At 54.7% G+C, this 24,936-nt stretch overlaps 1 protein-coding gene across 1 annotated transcript; it reads right to left on the minus strand.

Moving 5' to 3' along the window:
• Positions 1 to 554: 554 nt before the first annotated feature.
• On the minus strand, positions 555 to 21,580 carry AIF1L (allograft inflammatory factor 1 like). Its single transcript, XM_081238360.1, has 6 exons — positions 21,476 to 21,580; positions 21,234 to 21,295; positions 9,460 to 9,526; positions 6,879 to 6,920; positions 4,103 to 4,265; positions 555 to 713 (listed from the first exon to the last, which is right to left on the minus strand). The coding sequence occupies exons 1-6, from the start codon at positions 21,504 to 21,506 to the stop codon at positions 626 to 628; spliced, it is 453 nt and encodes a 150-aa protein (XP_081094486.1). The 5' UTR covers positions 21,507 to 21,580; the 3' UTR covers positions 555 to 625.
• Positions 21,581 to 24,936: the final 3,356 nt, after the last annotated feature.

Below are 24,936 nucleotides of genomic sequence, written 5' to 3' on the forward strand. Positions count from 1 at the left end.
ATTCCTCTGGAACCTTCCTGAAGGGCTCCAATTGCCAAGTCCCTCTCCTTCTCTCCTGTCACCTCACTAAGGATAAGACGAAGTGTGGACTGAGAGGGGACCAGCTGAGGAGGTGGGACATTGTGTGGCTACATCCTGGCCCACCCAAGAGCACTGGAACCACAGAGCTGTCCGAGGATACCCTAAGGAGGCCCTGCAGCCTTATCCCGACTCCAGGGTCTTCCGAAAGGGGCTGAGGGCCTCACCAGGGCCAGGCCAGGGTCCCAGGACTTAGCTCAGTGACCTGGAACGACAAACAGTGCCAGCTTCCAGTGCGGGAATCACAGGCTTCTGGTCTCCCTGTCCTGGCCCTGCCCCGGTTTTTGGTTTAATGTCAGCCCTTCTGCACAGGGAGGGGAGATGCAGGGAAAAAGAGAAGGAGGCGATCTGGACTCCCCAACCCAGAGCCCCTTTAAGGCAGATAACTTGTGCTATACAAAGAGATCACTGACTCTGCTGATGAAAAAACAAACGCACAACGACCAAACAGAACAAATGAGACACATCGCAATGAGTCAAGAAGGGCAGTGAGATCAGGAGGGAGGAAGAGGAGTGGGGAGGGCGGGGCAGGTCCAGGCGGGGGTCCTCAGGGCAGGCTGGCAATGTCTCTCTCTGGAGGGGGGCCAACTGGCTTGGGGCTGTTCTCGTTGGCTTTTCCTTCAAACATCATGACTCTGGTTCAGAAACGGAGGAAAAAAAAGAAAACACAAAACAGGATTAGGACTCCTTCCCTCGTCCAGGGAAAGATCATCCCAGCCCTCACGTCTGCAGGGTCCTCCCCAGAATGCCCTTGCATCCACTCTCCAGCGAGATTTTCCCAGAAGCCCATGAGGCAACTCCACAGAGGGGGCTGCTAGTCCCATTTTACAGAGGAGAAAACGGAGACACAGAGGGGCAATGAGGCTCGTCAGAGTCACACAGGCAGCCCGAGGCAGGACGACACTCACTCGAGACCTCGGACTTCTAGGTCACGCGCCTTCCCCTGAGCACACTGCCTGGAGGAAGCAGAGGTCGGCTGGGCCGTGGCTCTGCTCAAAACCCCTTCAGATCTTCAAAAACCTCCCACTACTCTGACAGTAAAATCTGGGCAGCAGAAGAGGATGGGGGTTCAAAGTACAGCCTCCGGAGGGAAACTGCCTGGATTTGAATCCCAGCCCGACTCCTTCCCAGCTGGTGACTCCTGCAAGACACTCAACCCCACCGATGCTCAATGTTTCCACCGGAAAGTGAGGATGCCAAAAGCACTTGCATCCTGGAGCTGTTCCGAGTGACAGTGCCCTTCACCCTCTGTACTCCCTCCCTGGGTGGGCTCCTTCAGTCCCCGGCTTTAAGTCCCATCCAAAGTGTGATAGTCGGGCTTCCCTGGTGGCGCAGGGGTTAAGAACCCACCTGCTAATGCAGGGGACATGAGTTCGAGCCCCGGTCCGGGAAGATCCCACATGCCGTGGAGCAACTAAGCCCGTGCGCCACAACGACTAAGCCTGCGCCCTAGAGCCCGTGAGCCACAACTACCGAGCCAGTGTGACACAACTACTGAACCCCACACGCCTAGAGCCCGTGCTCCACAACGAGAAGCCACCGCAATGAGAAGCCCGTGCACGGCAACGAAGAGTAGCCCCCGCTCACCGCAACTAGAGAAAGCCCATGCGCAGCAACGAAGACCCAACGCAGCTAATAAATACATTAATTAAAAAATAAAATTAACAACAACAACAACAAAGTGTGATAGTCCACAAATGGCTTACCTCTGAGCTCCAGATCTGCACAGCCAGTTCCCTCCTCAACCTCTCCCCTTGCATGTCTAGGGGCTCTTCCAATTCAATACACCAAAACTGAGCTCAGTTCCCACCTTCCCCCCTGCTCTTTTCTCAAAGCAAACAGCACCATCCCTCAGTTAACTCAGACCCCAGACCTTACAACCATCAGACTCCTTGTTTTCTTTTAAACCCGGAAACAACCCTTCTAGCTCTACCTCCAAAATCACTCCCAACTCTGACAGCCCCTGCCCACCACCACTACAGCCTCTCCAGGCTGAAAGCCTCATTTCTGACTTGCACAAGTGCACGAGCCTCCTACCGGCCCGCCTGCTGCCACTCTTGTCCCCACCGCAGTCGGAGGGGGCCTTTTAAAAGTCACCTCCTAGCTTAGAGTACTCCAATGGCAACCCTCCACGGCAGTACAAAATGCTAAATCAACCGTGGCCTACAAAGTCCCACATCACCTGGCCTCTGCCCACCTCTGCAGGCTCATCCTTCACTCACTGCACTCCAGGCACACTGGCCTCTGTGCTATTCCTTGAGCATAAAAGGGCCTCTGCACTTGCCGCTTTCTCTGCCTGGAATGTTTTCCCCTAGATATTCACATGGCTCATTTCTTCACATCTCCCTCGTGCAGGTCAAATGTCACCTGCTCAATGAGATCCTCTCTGCCTACTATGCCGCCCCCCTCTATGCCTCTTGCCCACTTTATTTTTCTTTGTATTGCACTATTGCAATCGGGTGTTTTGGTCTTTTGTTTGTTTTTGTCTGTCTCTTTCCATTAGAATGTAAGCAATTCATGTGTCCCCAGCACCGAGCAGAATTCCTGGCACATAGGTGGTGCTTAATAAAGATTTGCTGAATGAATGAATGATACATCTAAGGAGTCAATAGGCAGAGTAGATGTATCAAATTGGAAGTGCCCAATACATAGTAAATGTCCACTAAGTCTTAGGTGTGGCTTTTAATAGCATCACCACTCTTATGGCTACCACCTGGCCTCTCAGGGGCAGCATGATCTGACCTGGACGGTTTTCCCACCACACCTCCTGCCCCATCCCTCCCTCCCTCCAATAAACACTCCGACCAGACCAGCCTGAACCGTGGGCTTACCAGCAGGTCACCCCGCTTCCCCCTTTGTAAAATGAGACAGGTATATTTTCCACTGGTACATTTGAAGAAGTTAATCTTACAGATACACACCACTACATATAAAATAGACAAACAACAAGGATTTACTGTGTAGCACAGGGAACTACATTCAGTATCTTGTAATAAGCTATAATGGAAATGAATCTGAAAAAAACATGCATATGTATAACTGAATCACTTTGCTGTACACCTGAAACTAACACAATATCGTAAATCAAATATACTTCAATTTTTTAAAGAAAAAGTTAATCTTATCACATAAAAGCCAAGTGAGTGTCCTTTACAGCTTGAACACATACCATGGGACTCTCCAAGGAATTTCTCTGCTGCCTTCCAGTGGGGAAGTACCCGCAAAGTGTGATTTTGGCCACCATACACAAGGTGTTCGCCATCAGCCAGGTACTGGGCTAGACTCTTCATATGTATTATCTCATTAACCCTCAGGACAACACTTCATGCAAGATATTTATGACCGGGGCTTCCCTGGTGGCGCAGTGGTTGAGAATCTGCCTGCCGATGCAGGGGACACGGGTTCGTGCCCCGGTCCGGGAAGATCCCACATGCCGCGGAGCGGCTGGGCCCATGAGCCATGGCCGCTGAGCCTGCGCGTCCGGAGCCTGTGCTCCGCAACGGGAGAGGCCACAGCAGTGAGAGGCCCGCATACCGCAAAAAAAAAAAAGATATTTATGACCATCTCTGTCTTATAGGTGAAGGAAAGTAATTTGCCCAAGGTCGTTTCAGTGGCAAGAAATAGCATCAAAATTTGAACGATACCTCTCTTTAGAGCCGGTTTTTGACTCTGTTATGCTCACAACCCCATGGGGTGGTAGAGTCACTCTACGAACAAGGAAGCTGAGGCTCAGAAGGTTTCGGCAGTGCATTTATCATCATCGTCACCATCACAGTCGGCCACTTACCGAGCACTGATTCTACCAGAGGTTCTGCTACAGGCTCATTTTGCCTGCAAGGTACATATTAATGTGACCATTTGACAAATAAGAAAATCATGTTCATCGAAATTAAGCATCTTGCCCAGCAGATCACATAGTGAATTACCTCCTGGCTAGGGACTGGCTGAGGTGCCTGAGCCAGGAGCCTCTCCACACACTATGACTTTGCCTCCAGAGGTCCCAGGAGAGGTGGGAGGTACTCACAGCTTGAGGACCGCCGACCGTTTCCCCAACATCATGTTCACAAAGTCTCGGTAGGAGATGGTGTCGCTGACCCCGCCCGTCACCTCCGAGATCATCTTCTTCATCTCCAGGTGGGTCTTGGGGACCCCAAGCTTCTCCATCATCCTCTTTAAAGACATCAGGTCTGCCAGAAGAAAAGCAGAGCCGTTAAGTGGAGACAGGGGGCCAGGCTGAGTGGGGAGGCTCCCCTCTGGCACCCCTGTACCCAGAACAAGCCCGGCAGGAGAGCCCATCCCTGGAGACTGCAGTCAACAGCTTTTCTCCTCCAGGGAGAATGAGCCCATCACATCTTCCCTGCTCTCTGCAGAGGCAGTATGGACTGGTGGTTAGGGGCTTGGGCTTCTAAAGTCAGACAGACTTGGGTTGGAACCCAGCTCTGCTATTCCTGGCTGTGGGACCTGGGACAAACTACTTAACCTCTCTGAGCCCCTCCTCCCATCAGTGGTAAAATGGGTTGATGGGATCATCTGGAGTGAGGATGCACCAGAAGCACCTGGCACACAGCAGGTGCCCAGAAACACAGCCTTTCTTCTTCATTCTATTGTTCTCTCTGCTGCTGCCTGAGGTTCAGGTGACTGTGAGCCTGTGGCTCCAGCTACCCGGGAAGTCACGGCCCAGTGAGGTGGGGTCAGGGAGTCGGCCTGACCCAGGCATCAGGAGTTACTCTCCAGGGCGCGGTGGCAGCTTCTCCCCACCTGCCACTCCCACCCTGCGGTCCCGGGCTCCACCTCGCTGGAAGGGAGAGGATGCCAAGAATATCCCGCAGAGCAGGAAAACCAACAAAAGAACAAAATTCAAGAAAAACAAGGGAGGCACCAAAGTCACGACACTCTGAGGAGTTGCTGCCTCTGACCGCCTGGCTCCCAATATCTGAGGCAATTTCCTTCAGATTGTTCCGTGAACAATGGGTCAGGTCAGCAAAGGACAGCGGGAGTGCGGGTGGAGCAAGGGGCCAATCTTAGGGTCGGGGGAGTAGTGGGCCAGCTCACTGGAGAGGCAGGGCCGGCACGACTGGTGCCAGACCCTTAGGTGCCAGGATGTCCAGGACATTTCAAAGAAAGCTGGGCAACGTTCTACAGGAAGAAGTGAAAGGTCTCCTACATGCTGCTGGCCAGACTCTAAATTGGCAAGACCTTTCTGGAAGGCAATTTGGCAGGATGCTTCAAAAGCCTTTGACCCAGAAGGTCTAATTCCTGAGATTTACTCTAAAGAAATAATCAGCAATGTGGACAATGATTCATGTACAAGGACATTCTTCACAGGATTATCAGTAAGAGTTAAGACCAGACATCATTTAAATGGATGATACTAAGGCATTGGCTGAATAAATTATAGTCTGCCCCCAAATGGAATATCATGCAGCCATTAATTATATTTTAAAAAAATGAATTATATGTCAAAATACTAACAATATATTGTAAAAAAATTTTAAAGGAGGTTCTAAAATGGTATCGAACAGTGTTTGCGATTAGAACAAAGAATGGAAGGATATAAACCAAAATCTTTATCACAGTTATTTCTGGGAGGTGGGATTGTGGTGATGTATTTTTTCTTTTTTTTATAAATTTATTTATTTATTTTTGGCTGTGTTGGGTCTTCGTTTCTGTGCGAGGGCTTTCTCCAGTTGCGGCGAGCGGGGGCCACTCTTCATCGTGGTGCATGGGCCTCTCACTGTCACGGCCTCTCACGTTGCGGAGCACAGGCTCCAGACGCGCAAGCTAGTAGTTGTGGCACATGGGCTTAGTTGCTCCGCGGCATGTGGGATCTTCCCAGACCAGGGCTCAAACCCGTGTCCTCTGCATTGGCAGGCAGATTATTAACCACTGCGCCACCAGGGAAGCCCTGTGGTGATGTATTTTTGTCTTTGTGCTTTGCTGTGATTTCCAAAACGTTTTATGATGACAATGTATTCATTTGATAACACCCTCCCTTTTTTTTTTTAAGAAAAAAAGGGATAAAAATATTCAAAAAGGAGAAAAATGTGAGAAGACAGAGGAGGGGGAGAAACGCTGGAGGGAGAACCCACTCGGAAACCACAGGCTGGGATCTGGGCCCTGGCTGCCACTTACTTAATGACCACATGCCCCAAGCAAGTCCTTTCACCTTTCTGAGCCTCGGTTTCCTCATCTGTATAATGGGAACAATTAAACTGGCCTTGACCGTGTCATAACACTACTGGTGAAGGTCAAGGTATGGTCATGAACGTAAGTGCCATGGAAAAGGTGTTTGTCACCCCTAGCGCCTGGATGGCAGGACACAATAAAGGTCTGCTGGTAGAGAGGACCAATGTCCATGGAAGCCCCTTGTCAACTGCAGGACAGTGTTCAAATGGAAGGACAGGCTTGGGGACAAAGGAAATGCCAGCCCCATGGGCCAGGGTGGCAACAGCCTGAGCATCTCCAGCCCTGGGCTGGGTGGCACCTCTATCCTGAATCCCGGGAGCACCTGGGGTGGGAGGCTGGGGTGTGGGCAGGGAGCTGGGGTCGGGGGAGGGAAGCAGTGGGGAGAGGAGTTTGGGGGGCAGGGGATCCAGGGTGAAAGGCAGACAAGCTCAAGGCCAGCTTGGCTGGCCTGGCCCATCGGGGAAGCTTCAGTCGGTGCTTGTCACCCTCAAAATATAGCCCCAGGCCGCTCACCCATGCAGGTGAGTCAGTGGGGTTCTCTGGACGCCCACACCCCCTACCCACGGAGCACTCTCCCCCACCCCAGCCCCCGGCTCACCCAAGGCCTCACTCACCAATCTCGCCCTCATTGTTCAGGTCAAACTCCATGTACTTCTCTGGAAATCACAGAGCAAAAACTGGCATTAACTGGGAAGCAGGGTTGCCCCCTGCAGGGTCCCAGTGACTCCCTTGAGGGCAGTTGGCTGGGTCCCCAGGGTGCCCACACCATCCTCCTCACCCTACGTCGGGGTCTTGACACAAGTCCCGTCATTCTTCTGGGGAAAACCATTGTCTCTGGGAAAAGGGCTTGCCCACCTGCATCACCTGCTCACAGGCACCATGGAGAAAGGTGCCCGGGGGCCACTCTGACCCTGTACCAAGAAGGGCAGTGGCTTCCTCCCAGGCCCCCAGTGTGGGCTGGCTGCATCCGGATCAGCTGTAAAGTGACTGGAATAAATGCCCGGCCCTGGAGATGCAGATCCGCAGAATTTGGGAGGCAGAAATTGGTGTTTTCAGAGTATCTCAGGTGATTCAGATGGGCAGCTAGGTGTGAGAAACCCCAATTTAAGAAGTTCCTATAGTTCTGAACTTTTGGTGGGGGGCGGTCATGGCTACCACTGAGAATCTGATGCTCTCTCTGGAGGAATGCCCGCGGACCTGCCCTTGACTACAAAGTGGCACATACAGTGCCCAGGGCGCAGAGACCCTCCCCGCAAACCTCACCTACAGACTTTGAGTTAAACCTCCCTGATCAAGGGGTCAGAGCAACGAGCTTGGTGTCTCCCGACAAGGCAGTGGGTGCAAACAAGTCGTGTGGCCTTGAGTAGCCACAGGGTCTATTCTGCACCAGCAGCCAGCACGAGAAAGCCAAGGTCCTCCCAGTGACCCTTGAGCCCAGGCTTGCCGCCCCTCTGCCTGGCATGTTCCTCCCAGGCATTCTCAGGGTCCCTCCTCATGCCTTCAGGGCCCCCCAGCCCTTTTAACTGGGCACCGTCAGTCACCCCCGCAAAGCACCTGCTACCGTCTGACACCCTTTCTACTTCCTTGCTCTCTCTTCACCACCCCTCCCCCACTAGGACACGGGCTCCTTTGGCCAGGGGCCGTCTTGTGTGTTCTCCGTTGTGTACCCAGGCCCCAAAGGGCCTGGTGCCTAGTAAGGCTCATTTGGACATCAAATGAGTGAATGATCTGAAACCTCCATAGTCCCTTCGCTTCCAAGGTAACCTCCTGTGGTCCCAGCATGGACCCTTATCCTACAGCCCAATGAGGACAAGGAGAATGGTCATTAGACCCCTGGGACCTCTGTCCCTCCTCTCAGAGCCACCTCTGAAGAGTGACCCTATTGGGATCCAGAGAGAAGGGAATGGACTGGCTGCTCCTCCTTTGCACTGGGAGGGGGAGGGGCAGAGATGGGGCAGGGGAACCAGCCAGGGGTGGGCATGTCTTTGTTCTAGTTCTTTTTTCTTTTCTTCTCCTCTTTCTTTTCTTTCTCTTTCTTTCTTTCTTCCTTCCTTTTTTTCTTTTTCTTTCTTTCTTTCTTTCTTCTAGTTCTTTTCTTTCCTTCTTTCTTTCCCTCTCTCTCTCTTTCTCTTCCTTCCTCCCTCCCTCCCTCCCTCTCTTCCTCCCTTCCTTCCCTCCCATGTAAAAAGCACCATTGTGTAACGGTCACAAGCAGGGGCTTTGGAGTGAAACCAATATGGGTACAAGCCCCAACTCTGCCACAGGTGAGCTGTGTGACCCCAGGCAAATGACCCCACCTCTCTGAGCCTGAGTTTCTTCATTTGTAAACTAAAGGTCCCACCATCTTCCTCCTGGCTGGATTGGGATGAGGCAGGAAGACGGCAACCCTGAACACAAGGTCAGCGCTCAGCAAATGCTTAGCCATTGGTGTCCTGCCTAAGGATGGCTACGTTATAAGCGGTCTGAGGAGCACTGGCAGGTTCCTTGCCCTGGAGCAGGGAGGATGCGCACGTTGCCAAGACTCTGGGGGTGGCAGGGGGGACGCAGCCTGCAGGACGTTCACGTGGTCCCCCAGCGCGCCCAGGGCTCCCACAGCGCAAGTGCATCTCCCGGACAGGAAAGGTGGGTCTGCCCCGCTCCTTATGTGCACAGCTCCTCTCCTTTCGAGCCGCTGGCTGAGAACCAAGCGCCAGGGCCCGGAACAGAAGGACCTTTATGCCGCCCCCTCCCCGCGCGGACTCCCGGGCCCTGTTTTCTTTTCATCCTGTGCTGCCGAGATTCAATGGGCAGAAACTCTGCCCCCTGCCCCACTGTGGTGACACAAACGTCCATTCTCCGCAGGGGCTCCCAAGATGCTCCACCACGCAGGGGGAGAGACAAGGGCTGCTACAAAGAGCTGATTGTGTGCTGGGGCCCCGGGAGCGAGCAGGGCCTGGGCAGCGGCGGGCAGGAGCCAACCTGAGCCCTGCTGGGCAGCAGAAGGGAGGGACGGGCAGGGCAGGCCGGGGCCTGCAGGCGAGGGACGAGGGGCCTGTGCCCCCAGGCTGGGCATCCCGTCTCACAGCCCGTCGGGAAGAGGGGTATTGTGGATGCAGCAACACGGGTGCAGCCTGGCCCTGTGGGTGAGGATTTGTATAAGGGGTGGAGGGGCCCACCCAGCTCTCCTGGGGTGGTGGGCAGCCAGCCCCAGCTCACCTTTAAAGGCTGCAAGTTTTTCTGGCAGGTTCTCTTCATCACTGTACTTCTGGTCACAGAGGAACTCCTACAGAGGAGAGAGGACAGCACGGAGCAAGGGGTCAGCAGGCAGAACTCACCGACACACAGGCCCACTGCCCAGTGCCTCCTCTCCCGCCAGGTGGCTGGGCTCGGCCGCGCAGGGCAGTGTTAGTCCTGGCCTCCCGTCAACCCCCAGAGGCAGATGGGTACAATCTACCCCATGGGTAGGAAGTTTGCTCAGCAGCTGGGGGTGGGGCCCAGAGGTTCCGCTGTAGAAGCCTAAACACATTCAGTCAACCTCTGAATTACGGGTGCAGGGACCTGGGCTTCCCCCCAGGGCACCCCGGCTCCAAGATCCATGAAGCCATGAGCAACCAAAGACACGTGACTTGGCTTTGGCATTAACTTCTTAGGTATGTGACCCTGAACAAACTGATCCCTCTTTGAATCTCTATTGCTTTATCTGCCAAATGGGTATAACTATCCTAGCTTCTTGTTGCATGAGAATCCAAGGAGAGTGTATATATGAATCTTAGCAGCTGAATAAACAGCAACTGCTATATTATTATTATTATTATTATTATTACTATTATTATTATTATTAGTCTCTCTCTAGTCAGAAAATAACTGTCCACTGCCTGAGAGGTCACTTACCCTCTCACCTGTGTCCTCACCTGTACAACAGGGCCCACCTTCCCCTCAGATGCTTGGAGAGACTCAAATGAGTCTTTTCAGAACCAGATGGACTTGGGAGGAGATGGGAAGGGACTAACAACAGCCCCCAGAATGAAGCACTTACCCACATGGTCGCTCCAGATCTCCCAGTGGGCCCAAGAGGTAGCAACTATTATTACTCCCATTTTACAGATGAGGAAACTGAGGCTCACAGAGCCAGAACTTCAAGTCAGCTCTGTCTGACTTCAGAGCCTGCATCTATCTTTAACCCTGACACTTAAAGATGGGCAGTGAGCAGGTATTCATCCGGCTTTAAAACAAAAAACTCACAATTAGCACTTGCTAGGCTGGGCGCAGTGGCCAGGTATCTTACTTGCCTTGTTGCTCATCTTTAAGCGTCCCTAGAACCTGCATTCAGATGAGGAAACAGAAGGTGTGTTCCCATCCTGGCACCAGAGTCCACAAATCCCCTCTACTTCAACTGGACGTGGCTATGACTCCACTCCTTCAACAGTTTTTTGTTTTTTGGGTTTTTTTTTGCGGTACGCGGGCCTCTTACTGTTGTGGCCTCTCCCGTTGCGGAGCACAGGCTCCGGACGCACAGGCTCAGCGGCCATGGCTCACAGGCCTAGCCACTCCGCGGCATGTGGGATCTTCCCGGACCGGGGCACGAACCCGTGTCCCCTGCATTGGCAGGCGGACTCTCAACCACTGCGCCCCCAGGGAAGCCCTCCTTCAACAGTTTTTGAGGGACCACAGTATACACTGCTCTATTCTAGGCATGCAGGGAGCAGGTGAGACCAAGGTGAATAAGACAAGGTCCTTATCCTAAAGGATAATTTTAGGATAAATTTTAATTTTATCCTAAAATTACAGGAAGTCCCTGTTTAAAATGTTAGGGACTTCCCTGACGGTCCAGTGGTTAAGGCTGCACACTTCCACTGCAGGGGACAGGGGTTCGTTCCCTGGTCGGGGAACTAAGATCCTGCATGCCACGTGGCACAGCCAAAAAGTAAATAAATAAATAAATAAAATAAAACAAAACAAAATGATGTTAAATGTTATCTAGGTGTAACTAATACACAGTTTGAAGGATGCTTCAGCCCCTCCCTAATCCAATTTCTTTTCCTTCCCAGAGGTAATCATTATGCTGGACTTGGGGTTCCTACCATTCTCTTGAATGTTTTTCCTATTATGACCAGGCCAACTACAACTGTAAAAAGACATCTTATAAGTTAACTTTGAGGGGTTTAAAAAAATTCTAATTCTAAATTTTGGAACATTCCATACAAATATGTACTTGTAGTTCAATAAATGATCTTTTAAATGAAAAAAAATTTATCTGGGTCAATCACTCAATATGTTTCTAAATTCCTGCCGTCATTTCCCACTAAATGATGACCAAGTCTGTACTTACACATCTCCTAGGACAGGGAACTCACTACCTCTCCAGTCACTGTAAATGGAATGTAGAATGGGACAATGACAAGAACCTAAGTGAGGATAAAGCCCTCTGGGTTTGGATCCTCAGTCCCCTCCTTACTAGCTGTCAAATGGGCTCACGGGTACCCACCTCCTCAGGCACCTACCCCTCCATCGAGACAACCCACGGCGGGCAGTGAGCACCTGGCTCGAGCGTCCGTGCTCAGTAAACAGTAGGTACAATTCCGTGTAGGGCCGAATCTGATCCCTTCCAGGGTTCAAGTTCCTCCACACTAACTCAGCACCCTCTGACTGAGTTGAAGGAACCCCCCGCCAATGTGGCTTCCCTCGCTGGGTCAGGGGGCCTCGGATAGCCCCCTTGCTTTTGGCAGGCACTATGTTATCCCATTCAATCCTCACAGCCACTGTTATTTGATTCTACAGGTGAGAACAGGAGGACCAGAGAGCTAATAACATGTCCAGGGTCCCCAGGCCCTGGGGAAGCTCAGGGTTGGTTTGGAACCTGTGTCCATCAGACTCCAGGGCCCATGGGGTCCAGCTGGCTCGGCCACAGCCTCACTCAGAGCCTCATTACCGTGTGCCATGCACAGCCCTGCCTGCACTTAGCTCCACGGAGCTGGAACCTTCCCCTGCAGCCTGGGAGGCTGCCCTCCTGTCAGCTGGCTCTGTCTGTCCTTCCCTTCCTCTTGGCTTCCTCTCGTAGGTCTTCTCCACTGAGGCCCTCACCCCCATTCCCTGACCAAAAGTAGGACAATTAACTCTTGTCTGTGAGCAACCCAGGCACCTCCTGGGGTCACAGATCCCATATCTGTCCAACGGAGGTACAAACTGGCCAATGGTTCCCAGACTCTGGGGTAAAGCAGAAAGAAAATTTCCAAAAAAAAAAAAGGGTGGGGGAAGGTGCTAACATTGGGCTTCCAAGATTTTATTTTGCCAAGTAAAGACTTTAAATAATGACCATGGACTGTTGCCACGAGTTCAGAAAAGGATATTTCGTAAAAGTAGGAACTTCACAATCTCCGAATTTTTAAGTGGAACCCATTTAGCCTACGTTCAACTCACCACATTGTCCCTACGTTCCCTTCACTTCACCACATCAGGAACTGGAAAGCCTTCCTGGGGAGGCACAAGAACACAGGTAAGGCTCAACATCTGGGAACCTCTGGGGAAAGACCTGGGGGTCCTCCAAATTCCCAGGCTCTGGTTGACCAGAAATCCCGCACCAGCCTACAGCCTGTCTGTAACGTACACTGATCACCTCTAGGGATCCAGACAGATTGGGTTCAAGGGGTAGGACATGGTCCTGGGTCTTGGAGACAAATGAGACACAGAGAGAGACAGACAAGAGCTCAGCCTAAACTGCAGGGTGCTTGACAGCCACACCCCTCCCTGGACCTGACCCCGGGACCCTGGGACCATGCTCTCAGCAGCCCAGGGGCTTCCAGGATTATTGTCTTTTCGCTGATGAAGCCGGTTTTCTCCTTAGCACCAATCACCATCTAACATAGTATTTCATTTTTCTCCCAAACTCCCCACCCCTCTCCACCAGAGTGGGTGCCTCAGCCACCCTGACCTCCCTTCTATGCCTCTCCCATGCCAGGTGTGCTCCCACCATGGGACCTTTGCTCCAGCTGTGTGCCCTGCCTGGAGCACACATATCTACATGTCACCTCCTTCAAGTCTTTACTCAACTGTCACCATCTCAGTGAGGCCAACCCCATCCACTCTATCCACTGGAGTCCCCTCCTCCACTTCCAATCCACCTTAAGATAACACCTTTTGGGCTTCCCCGGTGGCGCAGTGGTTGAGAGTCCGCCTGCCAATGCAGGGGACACGGGTTCGTGCCCCGGTCCAGGAAGATCCCACATGCCGCGGAACGGGCCCGTGAGCCATGGCCGCTGAGCCTGCGCGTCCGGAGCCTGTGCTCCACAACGGGAGAGGCCACAACAGTGAGAGGCCCGCAGTACCGCAAAAAGAAAAAAAAAAAAAAAGATAACACCTTTTATTCCATGATGAGTCATCTCCTAACACAATTTACAGTGTAATTGCTTATTAAGGGTGTTGTCCATTATCTGTCTCCCCCTGCTGGGTTCTACATAGTAGGTGCTCAATAAATATTTGCAGGAAGGGTCAATGAATTGAGACTCAGAAAGGATGAACAACTTGCTCATCAAGGCAGCACAGCTCACAGGTGGCTGAGCTGGGATTAAGCTCCACAGCAGAGGCTGCTTGGGTTCCCTCCCTGCAGAGAGCTGGGGAGTAGAAGTGACCCAAGGAAGTGGGTGTTGGAAGGATGCTGAGAGGAGGCAAGTCCTTGGTCACAGGACACATTCAGGAGGATGTGTTTACTGTCTCTGCCCCACGGATGCCTAGCACCCAGCAGTGCCCAGCGTACAGTAGGTGCTCAATAAACATTACTGAATGGAGAAGACTGCCGTTCAGCCCAGAATGACTTTCTCCACTCTCAGCCCTGCAATGGAAAGGCAGCTTTGCAAATGCATGTGTGTGTGTATGACAGAGGCTGGAGAGGCCTCAGAGATTGGAATCACGTATTTCCTTAGAGCCAACAGTGACAAATGCTTGAGCCACAGAGCGACCGGGGGTGGGAGAAGCAGCTGACCCGTTCACGTGTGGGTGGGCAGCCCTCGCTGACCCAGGGCTTGGGGCAGCTGTGTGGACCAGGGGGCCGGGGAGGCAGGAAGGCGGGTGGCAGGAACACGAGCTCCACTGGCTGGGCTGCCAGCTCCCACCCCACCTCCAAGCTTTGGATTCCTGGTTCCTGCTCATGCACAGCCCACAGCTTCCTCCCTCCTCCAGGGGTCCTCCCCCCATATCCTAGCTCAGCCTCAGGGCACAGCCACGCCCACTGGGCAGGTCCCTTGTACCCACCCCACCCTAGCCCCCAGCCCCGCCCCACCCTGCCTTAACTCTGGGCCCCCAGGCAGAGGAGATGGAGCTAGAAGTCACTCCAGATGTTTGGAAGAAAAACAAAAACAGAAACAAAAAGAGGGCAAACTGGAGCCAGAATGTCTAGGTCTGAGCATACTTAGTGCTGTGTGAAAATGACTTCATTCACCTGTGCCTCAGTATCCTCATCTGTAGGAAAGATAAAAATATTAACCACACAGGCTTGTCCTGAGAATTACAGTATGTAAGTAAACATATCTAAAGTGCTTAACATAGTGCCTGGCACTTAGTAAATGTTAAATAAATGTTAGCCATTTATTATTATTATCGGCTAACATTTACATACATTCAGTCCACTTACAACCCCACAGCTCATCATCCAGACCATCACTGACTATTAAATAGATTAGGAAGGAAACCCCTCCTCTAACTTAAGCTGGTTATGGTTGCTCTTTCTCCTTTTTGGGTATTCCCATTTGACAGATGGGACAACTGAGGCCCAGAGAGGTTGCTCAACTTGCTAAAGATCACAACGTTTTCACAATTCAAGGCCTATCTCCCTTCACCATCCCAGCTCCCTCCCTGCCCCAAACAAGGCCTGGCCACAGGTTTCTGGGCAAAGAAAGTCAATACTGGGAGTTACCTTTCCTCTTGGGCAGAAAGATGTTATTCCAGAGGCCAGGGAACCACTTTATAGCCCTCTAGGGGCATGGGTGTGAGTGTAGATGGTTTATTCTAGCCCCATCCCCTCTCCCACTCCAACCCACCGTCCCAAAAGACAAGTTTTTCAGGCTGTAGAAACTGCTGTCAGGGCCTCCAGGTATGAGGGATGCAGGGGTCCCCTGGGCTCTGAGAGTGGCAAGTCTAGAGGCCTTGGTGGCCTGGTCAGTCCCTGGCAAAGAACCAGGAAATGCAAGCAGGGAGGAGCCTGGGGTTGAAAACAGGAAGCTCTGAACCAGGCAGTCACTTCTCCAGCCAGTGTCCACAGGCCAGGCCCAGGGAGGCGGCAGAGCTGTTCCAGCATCCACCCAGTCACAGAACCCAGAAGGGACTCCTCAGAGCATCCAGCTTGTTCTCTTTGTTCAACAGCTGGGGAAACTGAGGCCCAGAGGGCAAGGCCTTGATTAAATCATCCTTCCTCCAGGCAAGTACAGGGCGTGCAAGGCAGAGGGACAGGGCAGGGAGGTTGACTTGGGTTGCCGGGGTTCAAATCCCAGCTCCAGCACTTACTAGCCCTGTGGCCCTGGGCAACTTGCTTTACCACTCTGGGCCTTAGTTTCCTCATCTGCAAAATGGGATCATAAAGATAGCACCTCCTCACTGGGTTGGTGTAAAGATTAAATGAGCGAACTGCATAGAAAGAGCTTGGCTCCTAGTATACCTACTAACGGTTAGCATTTATCATTGTGCATTTGGATCGCCCAAACTCAAGCCACACCAAGAGACAACTCTTGGGGAAGGGCAGAGAAGAGACCCACCCACAACTTTCTTTGTCCCCTACTGTGCCACGAAGTCCTCCTGGTGAGTCTTGACCCTCTGGTCATTCCTCCTCAAGGGCAAACTTTGTCCTTGGATACCTGTCTGAACTGGCCGTGACTGGCCATCCACGGAGGGCAGAGTGTACCCATCTCAGCCCTGAGGGACAGTGCCTGCAGCTGCACGGGCTCACTGCTGCCTCTCCTGGTCACCTACAACCTCCGATGCACATCAGAGACTCCTCCCACCCCCTGAGAGCCCCGCCCAAGTGCTCGTGACCAGAAGGGGCTATTTCCCCAACCAGCAGCGGTTGGCAGCCCCTGCTGTGTCCTGGCCTCCAGACCTTTGCCACCTGCCTGCACCCCCCAACGCCCACCCTGACTTAACTCTCTTCCTGGGCTGGTACCTCTAGCACCTGCTCCTGGATGCTTGCTCCTGGCCCTCCAGGCTTGCCTTTATGAATCAGCCGCAGCAGAATTTTAGGGCTGGCAGATAGCACCATCTCGGAGGCCATCCAAGGGGCTGGTGGCTGAAGCCTTGGGGGAAAACCCCAAGGACAGGCAGTACGATGCCTGGCCGTGTGGCCTCTGATGCAGCCCACAGGCTCTTAAAGGGCCAGGGCCAGGCCATAGATGCCCGGCCTGGTGCCTGGCGTGTAGCAGGAGCCTGTAACGTGCACCCACGAGGACAGCAGGCTCACATTCCCCACAGCAGCTCTGGGGCCTCATCCGGACTCTGTGTCCTCGCCAATAGATGGGGCAGCTGGAGAAAAACACCCCCACTGACTACACAAATGAAGCAGACCCTGCAGAAATTCCATCTCCAGCTTCCTGCGACATGGCCACACCGAGGTCGCGACTGGTTGGACCTGCGGGGACACTGAATCCTCAGAGGCTCACGTGGCTCCTTATCACCATCTCCCTTATAATATATTAAGGAAGAGCAAGAGAGACGGGTGCCCGGTGATGCCAGCTGGGCACATTCACCTGGGCAGGGACAGGGTGGCACTGCCAGTACACAGGAAAAGAGACACACCTGTGTAGTGCCTGGGTCAGGTCTCAGAGGTCCCCCACTGCTGGGGGAGGGGCTGGGGACAAGCCTCACCCCAGGTAGAGATATCCAGCCTGCTGTACCCAGTTCTTCCCAGCACAGGTGCCACGTGGGTTCTGAAATAATCATCAGGCACCGAAATGCTACAGGGAATGCTGAGTGCCCTTCATTCGACCCAGGACGGCTGAGAGGGCAGGACAGTAGCCAGAGATCCTTATCCACATAAGCAAGAGAGGCCTGTGTCACAGCGAGGCCACAGCCACCTGGTGGACAGGGGCCAGGGCGGGCCAGGGGCAGCGTCTGGAGACAGAATCCCGGCTGTGTCACTTCCTGGCTGGGTGACTTCACCTGGCTGAGCCTCTGTTTCCTCATCTGTAAAATGGGAGGCTTAGTAATCCTTGTCTCATGGGGATGTTTACAGACTCTTGCTGGGCATCTATCTAATCAAGTGTTCCATTGAGAGGAGTCAGTGAGATGATTTAGGTCAAGTGCCAGGCCCGGAGCAAAGGCACCACTCATGCTATTTTGTTAAAGATCCTGGCCTCTGGCCGGTGCAAAGCCACGGCTCTCACCATCCTCCAGGGTCCTCCTGCTCCATTCCAAGGCTAAGGGCACCCTGAGGGGCACCCACCCAACCCCACAGCTTCCCTCTGTCCCTGTAGGAAGCTGGAGGGAATTTGTCCCGTTGCCATATAAGGCCGGCTCCGGCTGGCCCAGGGTCACCTGCCGTGCCATCAGGGTGCGGGGAATGTCAGCTATGTGGGGGAGTAGGAGATGCGCGCTGGTCCTGCCCGCTCCAGTGGTGCAGAGCACGCGCACGTGCGCGCACACACATACAGCCCGGAGGTGGGGTGGGCACATACAGAGGAGCCCCAATCAAGCTCCGAAATGGAGAGAAGAGGCTGGGTGCAAGTGTGGCTGTTTAAACCCAGGCAATTTACTCAGGCCCTCTGACTCTCATCTCCTGCAAAATGGGAACAGACACTCGCAGGGCTGGAGTGAGCATCCGACGAGATAATGTCTGAAGCATGCCTGGCACACTGCCTGGCACACGCCAAGGGCTCAGAAAACGAGAGCAAAATCTAGAGTGAAACCCCAAAAAGTGCATTTTCATATAGTTCCACCAGGACCTTTAGGTCCACCCAAGTCCCCTTCTATTTTGACTCCTGAATCTCTTATAAGAACAATAGCCAAGAATGAGCTACCCCGCTGCCCTCTGGAAGCTGGCCCATCCCAGCGGGGAGAAAGGCCCCAGAGGAACTGTTGGCCCAGAGAAGCCTCCAGAGCTCAAAGCCAGGCTGGGCTCTGCCCCAGGCAGCAGCCACAGCGGTGCCCAAGCACATACAGTGAGTCATGAAGCCCCATCCTTCATGCCTTCTGGCTTCCACAGGACCGCTGGGGCAGCTGTTCAGCCCAGCCCCCCAGAAAGCCCCCCTCCAGTGGGGCAGTGAAGCTGCACCCCAAAGGCAGGCAATTTGGACTGCCAATGTGGTTCCCTCCAGAATCCATCCACCCAAGGGAACTTCCACCATGGCCATGGCCGTGGGTAAAACCGACTCAGACCCTCAAACATAGCGACTCCCTGAAGAGTCTGCAAGGAGCTTCAGTCTGTTCATCTCCTCGGATTGTTGTTGCGACCTAGAGCAGAGCGGGGGTCTCTGCTCCCATTTCAGGCCGGGGAAGATAAGATTCTGCCAGACAAAGGGGTCTGGTCCAGGCTGAGCACACAGTCTACCTCAGACCTCGCCCCCGGGTTTCCACTCCCGGACCCTTAAGTCCCAAACAAACCAATGATAGCAATCAAGACAGCAGCCAGCTCTCCTGTGTACTTTACATAGATTATCTCCGCTGCAAAATCACAACAAACCTACTACCATCATCTCAAGTGGCTTCCCAAGGTCACAGAGCCAGTGAACAGCCCCCTCTGCCCATGACTCTAAACTATTGTGGGGCCACCCTGACCTGCTGTGGTGGGAAGCAGCTCAAGCTTCTGGTTTGATCCTAGAGCCTCCTTCCTCCGGGAGCCCAGAGCCTGGGTCCCAGCAACCTGACGGTAGCCCGGGCTCATACGGTGGATCTCAGAGTAGCATCTGGTCAGGGAAAGGACGCTAGACTGGAAGCTCTGCCACTGGCTTCGGTGTGGCCTTGGCCAGCTGCTTGCCCTCTCCGGGCGCTGGGGTCCCAAAGTGGTTGGACACAGCCCCCTCTTGTTCACCTTCCCCAATCTCAGTGCTGTCCAGACCAGCCCCGGAGAGCCACAGCCCCTCCCCTTTCTGAGCCAAGCCAGTACACCTCCCAAAACAGCCCTGTGGCCTCACCTCCACACCCCACCTAGTCCCCCCATCCCCCCAAGGGCAGGGTTGGCATGGAAAGTCCCACTCACTCTCAGCTCCTCTGGTCTGTCCAACTACAATCCCCTCTCCCCCATCTCCAGCTGTCTCTGGCTCAGGGTCCTCTGGCTGTGGGTGGATTCAACTGGCTTGGAACCCAGCCTGCTGAGTGGCCCAGGGGGCTGTATGAGGTCAGGGTTCCAGGCTCCTGTCCAGAGGGCAAAAGCAGCCAAGACCAAGGCTGAGCTGGCTGCAGAGCGAACTGGGGGGGGAGCCCAGCAGCCTGGACCCCCGAGAGCCCCAGCCAGACGCCCAGGCTCCCTTTCAGCTGTGCTCAAGATGGCAGTAAGAGGCCAGATGAGGATGGCGATGAGGAGGCCAGAGTTTACCTGGAGGGACCCTGGGGTCCCCAGAACCCTCCATGGGATTCCTACGGCCAGTAGAATGAAACCAGGCAGGCTGCCTAGCTCTAGGCAGTCCAAGGAAATCAAGGAGGGAATAAAGACTGCAAGCCCCTGGCGAGAGTTATACTACAACCGTGCTGCAGCCCGTGAACCCACGCCACCTGGCTTCCACCAGGACCCTGCTGACCCTCACCAGCTTTCCACTTTGGGACTCTGAGCTGGGTGCCCAGTGGCCCGGGGAAACCTGCAGGGGAAATGTCCAGCCTTGTTTCAGTGGGCATGATTCTGCAACCAGTTAGAAGGAAACCTGGAGACATCCTCCTCAAGAAGTAATCCTAGTACCATCCATGGAGGTCTTCTCTTGTGCCAGATGCTGGGCCCCGGCTCTGTGATGAGAGGTCCTCGCTGGGGACCACAGAGCTGGTCCATAATGGAGACCAGATCTGAGCCCCAGTCTTGCTGTGCTGCCATTGAGTTTCGGCCAATCCAGGCAGGCCCTAACAGTTTATCTTCTAGAATTTAAATAGTTTTTTTGTTGTTGTTGTTTTGCGGTACGCGGGCCTCTCACTGTTGTGGCTTCTCCCGTTGCAGAGCACAGGCTCCGGACGCGAAGGCTCAGCGGCCATGGCTCACGGGCCCAGCCGCTCCGCGGCATGTGGGATCTTCCCGGACCGGGGCACGAACCCCTGACCCTGCATCGGCAGGCGGACTCTCAACCACTGCGCCACCAGGGAAGCACATTTAAATGGTGTTTAAGCAAAGGTCTAAAACGTCCCATTGTGTGCCGGGCAACAGCCGGAAGGATTTCTTTTTAGAAATCCACTAGGATCAGGATGAAAAGCACCAAGTCTCTAAGGCAACCTTTCCTAAAAGCCTGAGTGAGAAGGAGCTGTGTGTGTGTGTTGCGGGGGCGGGGAGGCAGGAGGCCAACCTTTTTTGGGTGGAGAGAGCACTGGCCTGTGAGTCTGGAGCCCAGGGTTCTAACTGCAGCCTGACCCAGACTTGCTGTGCCGTCTAGGGGCAGCCACCTCGCCTCTCTGAGCCTCTCTTCCTTCCCTCGCTGTAAAACTGGGAATTACTCGAGACATCAGGGGTCCCTTCCAGCGCCAAGTCCCTGCAGCTGGTCCCAGGCCGGCTTCTGGGGAGCCCGAGGCCGGTGGGCCGGGCTGGCATCAGAGCTCCTGGGAGGGCCCTACCTCCCTAGTCTACGAGTAACAACTTGCAACCCGAGACCAGAGGGCGGTGGACGGGGTGGAGGGGGACCTACCTGGAGGCACAGGGAGGGGGCTGGAGGAAAGAAATCGGGGGAAGCCCGGGTGAAGGAGAGGAAGGGGGTGTGATTTTGCGGCAGGCACAGCCGCGCAGACGGAGGTGGGACCCGCGGGGCGCTGGGAGCTTTAGGGCCGACTCGCCAGCTGCCCTCGGAGGCGGCGGGGCTGGAAAAGCGAAGGCGGCGGCGCGCGCTTACCCGGTTGATTTCGGTCAGCCTTCTCTCCTGCCGGGCTTTGAGCAAACCGAACGCTTTCCCTCCTGGAGGAGACAAAGAGGCGGCCGGGGAAGCGGGGGTCTCCCCAGGGTCGCGCGCCCTCGGCTCGCGCCCGCTTCCCGCGCGCGGCAGACCCCACCGACCGCCCCGTGCGCACAGGTGGCGGGCGGGGGACACCGGGTGTGGGCAGGGGCGCGGGACAGCGTGGGGACAGCGGCGCCTACCTTGGAACCTGTTGCTGAGCGCGACCGACATGGTGAGCACCGGGCTTCCGCCGGCTCGGGGCTTCTCGACCGCGGCGAGGACGAGGAGGAGGGGCGGGCGCCTGGTCCGAGCTCGCGCGGCGTGTGGCGGCGGGACCGAGGGGCGGAGGGATGGCGCGGGCTGCCGGACACTCCCCTCCCTCCCACCCCTCCCGGCCCGCCTCCCCTCTCCTCCCCTCCCCGCCGCCCGGCATCAAAGCGGCTATTATGCTGGACGCCGAGCCCGTCGCCGGCCCCTCTGCTGGAGGACGCGGAAAATGCACGGCGCGGGGGCCGCCTGTGAGCACCTCCCTCTCCGCTCCTGCAGGAACCTCGACCAGTCCCTTCCCGCTCCGGGCCGCGTTTTCCCCTTAAACAGACCGTGGACGACCTTAGTACGCACTTCGTGGGATGGCTGTAAGGATCAAACGCGGGTCCCAGCTGCCGGGAGCTGTAACGTGCCTTTCGCCTTTTGCGCAGCACGCACTTTTGGAAGGGAGGCCTAGGTTCTCAAACTTTACTCTGAACTCTTGAAAGATGAACAAACTTTTAGTTTCTTGAGAAAATGCATAATGACAAAGTGCCTCTAGGATATCAGTGACACTTGAAATCAATTAGAACGAATTAGTGTTTTGTCAATAAGCCCTTTTTTCTTGAGCACTCACTGGGCACCAGGCACTTTGCCAGGTCAACCCAGGATATATGTGTTACATCATTTAATTCTCAAACCTCTATGAAATAGGACTCGGCATTTCCATTTTACAGAAAAGTCAGAAAGTTGAAGCCTGGAGTATAGATCCACCAGGATGATAAACGAAGCCTCTAACTCCTGGAATAGTGGGGCTCGGGAACTGGGGACTTGTCCAAATCAGGACATTTCTGAGAATGAGAGGTGGCACTCCTAACAATTATGCTGGGGTCACAGGCACAGATGGGGACTCTTCTGGGCAAACAGCACACCTGGTCACCAGTAATGTGTACCTACTCATCCCCCCCACCAACCCACCCACAGGTACACTGAGTGGGTCCCTGGGGATTGGATCCAGGAAGTCCCCTGCCCACAGACTTGCCTCCATCCTGACCCCTAGGATTGGGATCCTGGGACCAGCTGGTTCTCTTTTTTTCTATAGCTGCCCCTGGGGAGGGAAGTGGCCAGGCTGTCCCAAGGGAGAAGGCTACACAGAATGGGACGGCCCAAGGTGGGTTAATGCCAAGGCAGCAGTTTAGAGGGGCAGGCCTCACCTCCCCAGCACAGCCAGTTACTCTCCATAGGCCCATTCATCCCTACCTAGGTTTTGGATTTGACCAAGCTGTGTGACCTTGGGCAAGGCACTTAACCTGTCTGAGCCTCAATCTCCTGGTCTGTAGAATGGAGGAAACAATGCTTTTCACCCAGCAGGGGCTGTTATAAATTTTATTACCATCAGGGTGGTTTAAGCAGATAGGAGTTATAACCCTTGGTTGCTGGGAGATGTCCCGTCTGGAGGTCAGAGAAGACAGCTGACATAGAATGGGACCCTCATAATGCACTTCCTGGTTCAGGCTCAGAGAGCCTGTTGCCCTGGGCTGGTTGGCCCCAGTCACTGGTTCTGCAGGGCAGAGGCCACCTCATCTTCCACTGCTCAGCTGCTGGGCTGCATTGCTAGCCAGATGTTCAGCAGCTGCCACATTCCACCCAGCCACAGCCCCACCTCTGGGGCCAGAGAGTGGCTCTCTACACCCGAAGCATGACTGGACTGCATGAGTCACGAGATGTCAGGTCTGAGGTACGTCACCGCGGAACAGAGAGGAAGCCTGTTCTCCACCCGTTGGGGATGCTGAGACTGGGCCTTGCTGAGCCCCCCACGGCTTGAGCAGAGAAAGGTTGAAGGCCAAGAGCAGGCATCAGAACAGCTGTGTGCCTCTGTCAGCAGAGAAGCTGGGTAGCAGGGAAGAGGGTTTGGGGGCATCAGACCCCACCCCAGAGGTCTGCAAAGCACCCCCATCTCCTTGACACCACTTACACCAGACATTAATCTTTAAACTCACGGTAGAGCAGCCACTTCCTGTTTTGGGCTCCCCACCCCCTGTCCTCCCTCCCAAACCTACCAGTTCCCTCCCTGGGTCATTGATGTGCATCACGTCACCCCCCTTCCCCCGGCCTCCCCCCTACCCCCGGCCTCGGTTTTCAGTTTCTCCATGGAGGAGCGCACCTCTTCTCTGAATGCCCTCCCCCAGTGAGTGTGCGGTGGTGGGGAAGGCACAGCCCACCTCTCATTATATGGCCTTGGACCCAGAGACCCTTGATTTTCTGAACAGGAGTAGGGGGGGACCCGGCCTAAGCTGTGTTGGTCCCTCCTGGGAAGCTGGAATCAGGTCAGTTTTCCAGCTTGTCTCTGCCAAGCTTTTGACCTGATGACAAGTAAACATGGGGGCCATGGTGGGTCCAGGTGGGGGCAGTGGGGACATTCTCTTCCATCAAGCACAAGAAAAGCAAAGAAAGCTGCTCTGCGGAGAGAAGAAAACAGAGTAAACGCGGAGAGAGCAGAGGCAGAGGACAAGGGGAGGGGTGGGAGGGAAGGGAGAGGCAAGCCCCCGGCCCCTGACCATCTCTGAGCCTTGGCAGCCCTTCCTACCCCAGGATTCCAGGAGACTCGCCCAAGTCCTCCCAGCGAACTCCCCTTTTCTGCTTAAACCAACCCGGGAGGGGGGCAGGCCTCGTGGTCAAGAGCCCTGACTGAGCATGCGCCATAATCCCGCCTGCAACCTGAGTTCCTGGAGTGACCCGTGCGGGCCGGGCCCCTACCCTGCAAACGCTGCGCTGTTGCCCACCCTCTTGCCTGGAATGTTCCCCACTGTCTCCCCACCCTTTGAGGCCTGGCCCAAAGCCCTCCTCCTCCTCTCCTCACTGGTGTCCCTCCCTGAGCCTTTCTGCGCTGCTGGACACTGGTTTTGTGTTCCTTTCCTGCCTCGGTGTCTCCAGCCTGAGCCAGAGGTCAGCTGAGGACCTCTCCATACCCCACCCCTCAAACTCCCCCAGGCCCTAGACTTTGCCTAATAAGTCCCCCGGAGCAGAAAGGAGAGGGCAGATGGCTGGAGTTGCAGGACCCCAGCAGAGTCCCCCCCAGTGGGAAGACACTGGCAAAGCCGATGGGCTCAGCTTTGTCACCTTCCTTCTACCTCATGTGGGCCAAGAGGGATCACTGAACCTTCTGCCACTGACTCACAGGGTGTGTGTGTGTGTGTGTGTGGCATGTGCACCCATAGCCAGGTGGTGAGTCTGCACCGGAGGACCAAAGGCACACCACCAGCTAGTAAAGGGGTCCTTTATTGCCACGTTAAACAGAGTTGGTAAAACAGAAATGGTCTGGGCTGCTGCCTGTCTCCCCTGCTGGGGGGCAGGAAGAACGCTGGGAAGGGGCTGGGCCCCCCGAGGCACCCACCCTCCCAGTGCCAAGGCCCCG

The sequence above is a fragment of the Mesoplodon bidens genome, assembly GCF_964165515.1.
Source record: "Mesoplodon bidens genome assembly, chromosome: 6".
In the NCBI taxonomy this organism is placed as follows: Eukaryota; Metazoa; Chordata; class Mammalia; order Artiodactyla; family Ziphiidae; genus Mesoplodon; species Mesoplodon bidens.